This window comes from Sminthopsis crassicaudata, chromosome 3, assembly GCF_048593235.1.
Source record: "Sminthopsis crassicaudata isolate SCR6 chromosome 3, ASM4859323v1, whole genome shotgun sequence".
NCBI lineage: Eukaryota > Metazoa > Chordata > Mammalia > Dasyuromorphia > Dasyuridae > Sminthopsis > Sminthopsis crassicaudata.
The window spans coordinates 651,999,100-652,009,832 of record NC_133619.1 but is presented as its reverse complement, the minus strand read 5'-3'; the positions used below and the strand labels follow the sequence as shown (position 1 = coordinate 652,009,832).

At 65.0% G+C, this 10,733-nt stretch overlaps 2 protein-coding genes across 5 annotated transcripts; both read right to left on the bottom strand.

The window, feature by feature from the left end:
• Positions 1-443: 443 nt before the first annotated feature.
• LOC141564664 (uncharacterized protein ZSWIM9-like) lies at positions 444-8,240 on the bottom strand. 4 transcript variants are annotated; one of them, XM_074307399.1, is made up of 3 exons: positions 8,081-8,240; positions 2,425-2,723; positions 444-2,037 (listed from the first exon to the last, which is right to left on the bottom strand). In XM_074307399.1, exons 1-3 carry the CDS (start codon positions 8,087-8,089, stop codon positions 681-683), a joined length of 1,665 nt encoding a protein of 554 aa, XP_074163500.1. In that variant the 5' UTR covers positions 8,090-8,240; the 3' UTR covers positions 444-680. The 4 variants fall into 4 exon arrangements, with proteins under 4 accessions (XP_074163500.1, XP_074163501.1, XP_074163502.1 ...); XM_074307400.1 differs by lacking the exon at positions 8,081-8,240 and adding an exon at positions 4,443-5,572; XM_074307401.1 differs by lacking the exon at positions 8,081-8,240 and adding an exon at positions 4,141-4,395.
• ZSWIM9 (zinc finger SWIM-type containing 9) lies at positions 6,806-10,325 on the bottom strand. The gene is given in 3 exon segments (XM_074302664.1): positions 6,806-9,187; positions 9,189-10,166; positions 10,299-10,325. Coding segments are annotated over 3 exon segments (1,911 nt in total). The 3' UTR covers positions 6,806-8,281.
• Positions 10,326-10,733: the final 408 nt, after the last annotated feature.

Here is a 10,733-nt window from a genome sequence, read left to right as displayed (position 1 = left end):
CCCCACGCCCAGCATGGCTCACTGGCCTCCTCCCCTTCCACACTTGCCCGGCCTTCGGTGACCAGCTCCCAGGCCCTCCCCAGAGAGGTTTTTCATAGTCTCCCCTCCCCTGCCCACCAGGTAAGGGGGCACTTTGCCTGGTACTCTGTGCTTCTCTACGGGACAGGTCCATGTGGTCCCTCAACCTCCCACCCGTGAGCTCTAGGAGATCACATCCAAACCCTGCTCTGCTCCCGGTACCAAAGGACACTTGGCTCTGCACACAGTAGGTGTTTAAAAGGTGCACTGGACTGACCGAGCTGAGGAAGCCCAAGAGGGCAGTCTGTTCTCGGGGTTTCCAGCCCTCGTCATCATTTACACAACCTCACCTCCATCACACAACTCACAAGGCCAAGATCCAACCACCATTTTCCTCAAAAAAGCGGCCCAACTCGGAGGAGGTAGAACAGCCGACAGAATGCGTTTTATTCTTGCCAGAAGACATACAACACTGCCCTGCTCTCCCCTGACCTCCGTGGCGGGCGCCCACCCTGCCAGCCTGGCGGGCACCCCCATTCCCCGCCGGCACCCATCTGAGGGCCAGCAAACAGGCTCCGGAGGAAGGCACAGCCACGGCCTCCTCCTCTGCCTCCTCAGGGTGGGAGCTTGTGCGAAGCCCCAGCGTGGGCCCACCAAGGCCCTTACCCATCGTCGCCACCCGCGGGGGGCAGAAGGCTGATGTCAAAGAGGGCCTTCCCCGCCCAGAGGCGGGCGGCGAAGATGTGGCGGCAGGGCCGGTGGCCAGCTGTGAAAATGGAGCAGCTGCAGGAGGCCAGGTCAGCCCCCACGGTGAAGGAGGCTCCCCGCACAGTCCCCTCCAGCACGAAGCCCCCGCCCTCGGCCGGCCGGATGCGCCCGCCGTGGCGGGCCAGGGCCAGCTCCTCGGCGGCCAGGGCAGCCGCCTCCCCAGGCCCCACCGCCTGGTAGCGCTCGGCCACCTCCTCGGCCTGCAGCCCCTGAAGTTCCACGGGCAGGCTCTCGAGGTCCAGCAAGCCCCGAACAGAGCCCGCCAAGGACGTGTCTCTGGCCAGGGCGGGCAGCAGCTTCTGCCTGTGAGCCTCGAGGTGGTCCACGAAGGGGCAGCTCTCCCCTCGGTAGTAAGCCCAGCAGGCGGCCCAGGTGCCTTTGTGCGGGTGCCAGGTCTCCAGGAAGTAGCGGAGGAACTCCAGGGGGGCCACGTCTTCCAGGTCGCTGAGGTACTGGCTGTAGACCTTGGGGGAGGCGGCGTGGGCCAGGTTGTGCAGGAGGTTGACGATGCGCCGCTCCCCGGGCACCGCCAGCTCCCGAGCCCGGCGCCCCAGGGCCTCCAGCACCTGAGCGCGGCACACCTGCACGCGGGCGCAGGGCAGGACCTCCTCCACCGCGTCCACCCCCGCCAGGCAGGCCACGCCCACCGTGAGGCACTCCACCAGGGTCTTGATCTCGGGGACGCTCTGCACCAGAGAGGCCACGATGAAGACCAGCAGGTCGGGCGTGCCCCTGCGGGCAAGGCAGTAGGCCACCTCGCGGCCCCGCCCGTTGGCGTCCTGGCAGAGCACAGAGTACAGCTCGAAGTCCCCGGGCAGGCCGGCCGCCTGGTCCAAGAAGAGGAGGCGGGGGAAGGAGCGCGCCAGCTGGCGCATGTGCGACGTGGCCAGGAAGATGGAGTTGAGGATGGCCACGTCCTCTTGGAAGACCAGCTTGACCTTGGCCCCCGGGTCGGCCCGGAAGAGGGCGTGCATCTCCCCGAGCAGCTGGCACATGCCCTTGTCCTTGGCCCGGCTGTAGTCCTCCAGGTTCCAGACCAGGTCGGGGGCCAGGAAGCGCTTGGAGACGCTGTTGGTGATGCGGATGGGCAGCCCCAGGCTGGCCTCCAGCTGGCTGCGCCTGAAGCAGCGCGAGAACTCCCGCGGGGAGAGCTGGTGGTTGTGCTGCAGCTTGGCCTCCGTCACCACCAGCCGGTCCTTCTTGGGGCCCAGGCGCAGCGTGATGAGGGCCGGGCAGTCGATCTTCTGGCTCCTGGCGGGGAGACAGCAGCAGGGAGCACCGTGAGGAAGGGGGAAGGGTCGGACGGCAGGGAGGGAGGTGAGGAAGGGGGGACAGACCGCTGGGGGAGGGGAGGACCAGGCAGCAGGGAGCACAGTGAGGAAGGGGGGAGGGGAGGACCAGGCAGCACCCGGGACAGCAGAGCCCGGCCTGATAAGCCAGCCCCTCAGATGCCATCTCTCGGGCAGGCTGGCTGCTGCCGGGCCACAACCAACCCTGCCATGCACCGCAGGCAGCGCCCTCCGGCTCTCCTCCTACCCACAGGGAACGCACCCGAGCCTCGGGCGGGCCTGCTGCTTCCGCCCCCTCGGTCCTGCCTGTGCCCCGCCCCCCCAGGGCCTGCCCACGCCGGGCACTCACTGCTGGTCGCGCTGCACGACGCTCTGCCCCACGTAGGTGCCGCTGTGCTTGCAGATGAGGCGCACGAAGCGGAAGCGCAGGGTGGAGGCCAGGCTGGGCAGGTAGGGCAGCGGGGGCTGGCGCAGGGAGATGAGGGGCTTGAGGCTGGCGATGATGAACAGCACCTTGTGCCGCTCACACCAGTCGTCGAAGAAGCTGCTGAAGTGGCGCCATGTGTGGAACTCCAGGCCCAGGCCCAGCTCGCCCATGGCGGCGGCGCCGGCGGCGGGGCCCGGGCAGCGGGGGGCTCCTTCCTCGGGCTGCGGATGGAGAGCAGGAGCACCGTGAGGCCCCGGCAGGGCGGCGGAGGGGGCATCCCGGGGCGGGGGCTGGGACCTGCCCGCAACCAGGGAGGTGGCCAGAGATGAGGGGCAGGAAGGACCGCCCCGAGGCCCCCAGCCGGGAGCCCTGGCCCCCCTTCTCCCTCACAGACGGCCCCCCACGTCTCCGCTCTCTCTGGCTGCTCCTCACCGCCTGCACCGCCCCCCACAAACCTCCCACTGGCGTCTCTTCTGCCCTTGGGGTCTGAGCTCCCCAGAAGCCGTGTCTGCACTCCTAAAGCTGACCCCCACCCGGCAGTGCACCCGGGCTGCTCTCCAGAGAGACCGCCACCTTGGCGGCCCAGCCCCTCCCTCAGTCCTCCTCCTTGTCCTCTCAGCGGCCTTGGAACCTGCCCGTTACCCCCTCCTCCTGCTCCCTCTGGGGGAGCACCCTTCCCTCCCTTAGTATGCCCCACAGGGACAAAGTGAGCTCCTCGCTCTCCGTCCTCCCTCTCCCGGCAGTCAGTGCCCCTGGCCTCCTCACGTCTCTCCTCTGGCCTGGCCCACCCTGGGCACGCCCTCACCACCTCTACCCGCGTTCCCTCGGCAGCTGCTGGGGGGGCCGGCCTGCCTCCAGTCCCCTCAGGCCAGTCCATCCTCCACTTGGCCACTAAAGTACCGATCCCGCCATAAACTGCGCTGGCTCCCTCTCGCCTGCTCTGGGGCTCAAAGCCCTTCCCAGAGGACCCTTCTGCCTTCACGCCACCCGGCACTTGGGATCCAGGCCCCCCCCCTCTCCCGACGTTGGGCCCCGCTCCGGCATCCCCCAGGCCCCGAGCACAGGCCCTCCTCCTCGGCCTCCTCCTGCAGCCTGGCTGGCTAAGTCCTGGGGCCCGCTGCCACCTCTGTGACTTCCGGCCCCCCCTCTGCCAGGGATCCCCTCCATCCCAAGGACCAGAAGCATCTTCGCCCTAGGCAGAGGGCGATTCCTGCCAGGGGCCCTACCCCAAACACTCCCTGAGGAAGGCGGGGTCGGGCTGGAGGGGGCGGGGCGGCTTCCAGGGGAGAGAGAGGTCTGTGGGAAAGAGGGAGGGGATGAGAGCTGGGACAGGCCGGGGCCGGACAACTCGGGCCGGGGTCAGAGGGAGAAAGGCGATGGAAAACAGGGTGGGGGTGAGACCCCAGCTCCCGGGGGGGGGGGGGGGAAGGCCAGGACAGGCTGAGGAGGAGGCCGGAAGTGGAGGAAGAGGTGATGATGGGGGGAGTGAGGACCAGAGGACATCGCAGGGAGGGGCAGGACTGAGGGGAATGAGAGAGGGTCCAGGGAGGAACTGGAGAGGGGGAGAGCTCAGGACTGTGGGAGAGGGAGGCCAGGATGGGGGCGGGAGCCGGGAGGGGGAGGGGAAGGCAGGGGCACCGTCAGGACCAATGGATGAAGATGAGGATGGGCACAACTTCATTGGGGGCTGGAGACAGGATGAGGTCAGGTCTAAAGAGCTGGGGAGTGAGGAGAAAGGTGAAGGGTCCTGGGTCATGGCCGTGGTCGGGAACTTCTCTGGGCTGCAGCGCGCCACCCCCATCCCCCACCTCCTTTCGTTACCATAGAGACCCACCGCGCTCCCGCTCATTACCACCCTCCGTCACCATGGCGATCAGGGCCGCTCTCCCTCCCTCCCCCATCGCCACGGCCACCCCTCCCCTCCCGGCCGGGCGTGTTACCATGGAGACAGGAGCGGCCTCCGCCTCCACCCCTGCCCCCTCCTCTGCTCCCCGAGAGATGACGGCGCCGAACTAGCCCCCCGACCAGCGGCCTGGGAGACAAGCCCACAATGCCTCGCGCCTTCAGCGTCCCGCCCCTTCCGCACATGCTCTTAAAGAAATTCCAGCGGAGGGGCGACGACCCCCCTAGCGCACGCGCGGATCTCCTTCCCAGGACTGGTCAGCGGCCGCCGTCTGAGTGATGGAGCGCGTGGCATCTTGGGAAAGGTAGTCCTCACTGAATTACTTCGACTTCCCCTCAATTCTTGAGCCTTGGAGAGGAGGCCGACTGTCTTTGGACTCTCTGAGCAGTGAGGGGGCGGGACTTTAGGAAAGCACGTACTGTTGCCATAGCGACGGTGAGAGATGCTGACGCTTGGGCGGAGCCTAAGGACCGGGGTGGAACCTGGACCAGGTTGTGACCTCCTGAGGGTGGGGCCAGTGGCCCCTGAGGCGGGGCCTAAGGTTGACTGTTTCCCTGGCACTGAGCCTGAAGATGTCTCTAGGCAGGGCCTGAGGTAGCGAGGTGTCGCAGTGAATTGAACTGCCAGGTCTGGAGTGCGGAACATCTGCGGTAATGCAGACTCGCTCCCTTACTAGTGACCCTGAGCAAATCATTTCAGACTGCTTACCTCAGTTTCCCCATCTGTCAAATGAGCTGGAGAGGGAAATGACAAACCACTCGCTATCTTGCCCAAATGGGGTCTAGGACCAAGGCCTTGAGGAGGTGAGGGTTGGTCAGTGCCTTCCGTCGGTAGATTTTCTCCTACCTATCCTGTACACTGCTCGCTTTGCTTGGAGTCTCCGCCGGTAGGCTGCGAATTTCTCCAGGGCCTCTTTGATTCTCCAGAATTTAGCACAGCGCTTGGCACATAGTAGGAGTTTAATAAATGTTTGTTGTGTGGCTGATTGTCAGTTTACCTGGGATGGGATCTGAATCTAGTGGCGTTCCAGGGGTGGAGCCTGATTTGAACCTGGGGGCGGATCTGGGTGATTGCCTGGTATCTGGAGGTGGGGCACGAGGTCCGGGTGGCTACAACGCCTTGGGAGGGAGGAAGCATCGGCTCTAAGTCCGCCTTCTCCCCCACTCCTCCTCCCTGAAATCCCCCTCCATCCAGCCGGACCCTATCTCTGGGTCAGCCAACCCCCCCCTTCCGACGGGAACGTTTTACCATCCACCTCACGTGCCCCGCCCAGCCCCAAAGAGTGGCCCAGTTCTTCCCTTCCTCCTCCCTCCCCCCCCCCATTCCCACCGGTCACGGGGCCGGACAGCTCCCATCAGGAGCCTTCATGCCTTTCCACCCTACGACTTCCCTCTCACACATTTTGTTTCACCCCTACGTAGCCATCTATTGAGTCAGCTCTTAGCTCCCTGAGGTACTGAGCTGCCCCTTGACCCTCTCTGATGGAGCCAGTCTAGACATCTATTCTGCAGTCTTTCTTTTTAAAGCATCGCTTTTTAAGAAAGATGTTAATTAAATGGAGACTCTCCGGAGTGATGAAGAACCTTGTAGAAAGAAAAAGGGGGGGGGGGTAGAGAGGAAGGGCTCTCAAGGAAAAGCCAATAGGAACAAGGAAAGGCAGAAGCAAGGTTCTTCATTCCGGAGAGTCTCCATCTGGAATGGGCCGCCCCTAGAGCAGTGGGGTTCCGCTGCCAGCAAGCCTTCGAGCTTTAGTCACAAGGCCACTTGCCAGCTAGCCTAGTGAGAAGAGCTTTGGGCAAATGGCACCGAAGGGTTCTCCAATTCATGATGACGTGTGATGATCCCCTTCCTCTTAGTGCTGCCAAATGAAACCCCCCCCAATAGGATGTAAGCAATGTCTGCCACATAGTAGGTGTTTACTACATAGTCATTCCATGGAACTGAATGAATGTGTCCTTATGGCCAAAAACTTCAGAGGCCAAACTCCAATCCCTGGCGAGGAAGCAGACAAAATCTCCACAATCCCCCCATCCAGTGCCAGGCTGGAGCCTTTCCTTTCCTTCCTCCAGCCTGGGTGAGGCAACAGGGGTGCATCTGGATGGGGGAAGGAATCAGCAGCCCCATTTTATAGTTAAGAAAATAGAGGATCATGGGTAAGGGAATGGTTCAGATTCAGGTCCAACTAGAGCAGGTGTGATGTCTTTTCCGGCTCCTGCTGGATTGTAACTTGCTCGGATCATATCACTTAGAAGAGGCAGCAGCTCAGGTTTATCTGATAATCAACTCCCCAGACCAAACTTCAGAGTCGCCTAGCCTGAGGCCCAGGGTTGGTAAAGCCTCCTGCCCCCATGGAAAAGCTCAATCAGCAAACCAAGGACACAATGGATGAAGACACGCATGTACCAGGCCCAAAGAAGTTTACTAGAGATCAATGAGCATCACAAGGACAGTGGGGTTGGGCTGAGGACCAAGCCAAACCTTCCATGTTCCAAGATGCCCCATCCGGGTCTCGTCTCTTCCATTCCATCCCACAGCCCAGGTTTCAGAGGAATACGGTGAAAAGGGCACTGGATTTGAAGTTAGATATGCTGGTTTCAAATGTGGGCTCTGCGTACTACTTCTCTCTAGTGTTCAGGAAATTAATGGGTGTCCGTCACGCTCTCCTACACTAACTGCTCTAATCCCCTGGTAACGGGAGCTCGGGACGTAGAGACCCAAGCCACTCCCACCGGAACGGGCCCACCCTCAGGTTGGCCGGACAGCTAGAATCCTGCAGCTTTCTGGATGCTTTACCACCCATGGGAACCAGGGAGACAGAAGGAACTACAGGGTCTAGAGCTCCGGAAACCCCAAATCCCAATGCTTTTCCCAAGCATCCCAGCCCCCACAGCTCAATCCCATTTATTGATCATTCTCTAGAATCATCTAGGATGGAGGGCTTCAAACGTCCATTTAACTCTCCCATTTTACCGATGAGGAAACTGAGGCCCGAGGAAAGGGACTTGCTCAGAATTCCACCGCACAGCTCGCTCTCAGGATACACATGGAGGAAACTAACAAGTCCCCGAATAGATCCATTTGTTACCGTGAGCGTCCGCGCTGGGAACCCAACGACCACATTTGCGGAGCCCAGGGAGACACAAGGGATTCTGAGATTTCCCAGATCTAACTCATGGCAGAAGCAACAGAAGCCCCAGCCCCACCTCGGCCTAGAGACAGACCTGAGGAGAGAGCCGGCGGCCCCAGGGGAACTTAAGCTCTAGGAGGAAAAGCTAGCTTTTTTTTTTTTTTTTTTTTCTTTTTTCTCGTTTTCTTCCCTAGCCTGCCACCCGCTAGGAACTCTGGAAATGCTTGGGATTGGAGGGGATGCGAAAGCCCCGCCCCTTTGGCCCCTCCCCAGAACATGCCCTCCTGGGGCGAGCAGAGGTGCGCTCTCACTCTTCCTGCGAGGCGGACGGGGGGATCCCCCCCCCCCCGCCAGCTTTCCCGCTCTCCCCCTCCTCCCGGCCGAGCGCCCCTGGGCTGAGTGGGGGACCCCGAGAGGGAGTCAGCGAACCGGCCCCTCCCGTACCTTCTCACAGACACACACCTACGGCTCTCCTCCCTCCCCCCTCCCCCCAGCCTCTCCTTCCTTCCTCATCTTAATCCTCCGCTGCCCCGTCCCTCCGCCATCACCTTTTCCATTCCTCGGGGGACGGGGAGGGGGGAGAGTCCGGTGACGCCGCCGAGGGCTCATTCCGCCCACCGCGCGGGGGTGGGGTGGGGATCTCCGAGCACTGGTCCTTCCCCGAGGGAGGCTAGAAGGGAGCTCCCCGCTTTCTGGACCTCGGCGCGAGCACCCTCACTCCTGGCGGCGGGAGGCGCGGGGGGCGAGGCTCAAGGCTCGGGGGCCCCTCCCCAGCTGTCCCTGAGCAGGTCCATGTGGAACAGGGCGGCCCCCACCACCAGGCGGGCGGCAAAAAGGTGCCGGCAGGGGAGGTGGCGGGCGGCGTGGATGGAGCAGCTGCAGCGCGTCAGCGCCGCGTCCAGGAGGAAGTCCGACGTCCCGTCCTGCAGGGTGTAGCCCGAGCCGGTCCAGCGGAAGCCCCTGACCCCGTGCTGCCGGGCGAAGGTCAGCTCCTCGGCCACCAGGCCGGCCAGCTCGGGCCCGCACACGGCCCGGAATCTGGACAGCAGCTCCCAGTCTTCCTCCTCCGGGGAACTTCGGGGCCGCTTCCGGGCTCCCTGCTGCTCCTCCGCGACCCCGCCCGCCCGCCCTCTTCCCTGCAGCTCCCCCAGGGCGGCGCCGGGCTCCTCTCCGTCCCCCAGCTGCACGCTCTGCCCTCCATCCCACGAACGCGACGCCCTGTCCCCCCTGCCGTCCGGCGGAACGCCGCCCGCTGCCCACTCCGTGCGCTCCCCTCCGGCCACCGGCTGTACGTCGCCGTCTCCCAGCTGCGTCCGGCTCGCCTCTCTGTCCCCCAGCTGGACGCCTCGCTCCCACAAACGGAAGCCCCTGTCCCCTCGGTCTCCCAGCGGCAGCCTCCGCTCCCCCCCTGCTCGCCAGCGGCACGCCCCTCTCCCACAAGGGCAGCCCCCTGTCTCCGCGCTCCCCCGGCTGCCGGCCCCTCTCCCTGCGCTCTCCCAAGTGGCCGCTTCTCTCCCACAGGAACCTCCCCCTGTCTCCCAGCTGCGCCTCCTTCTCCCCTCCGTCCACCAGCTGCACGTCTCTGTCCCCGAAACGCGCCCCCCACTCGGCCCTGTCCCCCGGCTCTCCTCCCTGGACGCCCCCCGACTGCGCGCCTCCTTCCCCGGCCCGCGCCCCCCGCCCGCCTCGGTCCCCCCACTGCGACCCCCAGCGGCCGCCATTCTCCAGCCCCGGCCCGGGGCTCTCGTCGCCCGCCGGCCCCTCCCCCTCCCCGTGGCCCCGCTGCAGCGCCACCAGGTCGCGGATGCACTGGGCCACGGTGGGCGAGGGGCTGAGGCCGCGCAGCAGGCGCTGCCGGTGCCCGCGCACCAGGGCGCAGGCGTCCACGTTGCGCGCCGTCTCGAAGGCCCACAGGCGCACCCACATGGCCCGGCGGGGCGCCCAGCTCCGCTCGAAGTAGTCCACGAAGGCGGCCGGGCAGGTGGCGCGCAGCTCGGCCAGCGCCTCCATGTAGGCGGCGGCCGAGGCGGCCCCGGCCAGGCGGCAGAGCAGCGGCCAGAGCCCCGGGTCCTCCCCCGCGCCGCCCAGCTCCTGCGCCTTGCTGAAGAGCGTCTCCAGCACCTGCACGCGGCAGATCTGCACGCGCGCGCCCGGCAGCAGCTCGCGCACGGCCTCCAGCTGCGTGCCCACCTCGGGCCCCACGGTGACGCAGCGCACGCGGCCCTTGATCTCGGGGACGCTCTGCACCAGCGAGGTCAGCGTGAAGCGCAGGAGGCCGGGGGAGGTCTGGCGCGTGAGGCAGCAGGCCACCTCGCGCCCGCGCCCGCGGTCGTCCACGCACAGCACGGTGGCCAGGTCGAAGGTGCCCTGCAGCCCGGGGAGCCTGTCGAAGAACAGCATGAGGGGGAAGCGGCGCAGCAGGGCCATCATGGGGGACGTCAGGAAGAAGACGGTCTCCACCACGGCCTGGTCCTCCACGAACACCAGCTTCACCTGGGGGGAGGGGCGGAGAGTCAGACCGCGCCGGCACCCGAGGCGGACCCCGGGGCCATCCACGGAACGTCCTAGGAGGAGGGCCGCTCCTCCTGGGCGTGGCTCACGGTCCGCACGCGGCCGAGGGCAAAAGCCCCTCCCCTCATCTCAGCAGGGGGGGGGCGCGGGCGCACTCACAATCCCTGTCTGCACACACACCTGTGTACCACCCCACCCCACTCTCCACAATCCCACCCCGAGTACCCACACGTGCTCACGTTCCCACACTCACACCGATGCACAAGTGACCAAGGACCCCATCGTCTGGCTCTGTCCAGGCATACCCTGGCTCCCTCACCCTCTGCCCTCCTAACAGCGCGTCTGGCACTGGCCATCCCCCCTTCCCTCTCCCCTCCTGCGTCCGCTCCCTTGGAAGGCCCGGGCCCTGTCAGTAACAGCCTTTGGGGTGGCAGCCCCGGGAAGGGGAAGGATTTGCCCAACGTTAGGTGGGGGCACAGGATGAGCCAGCTCCTCCTCCAGCCTCCCAGGGACTGCCCAGCACCTCCCATAGAGGGCCTCAGGGCGGGGGTAGTTAGAGGGGACCAGTGCCCAGGGGGCATCTGCCACCAGTGGTGCACGCACCCACCCAGAGCTCCAGAGTGGTCCGACCAGGAGATCCCCTCTCCCATCAGCACTGAAGCTGCTCACTGAGAACAAAGTTCCAAGTTC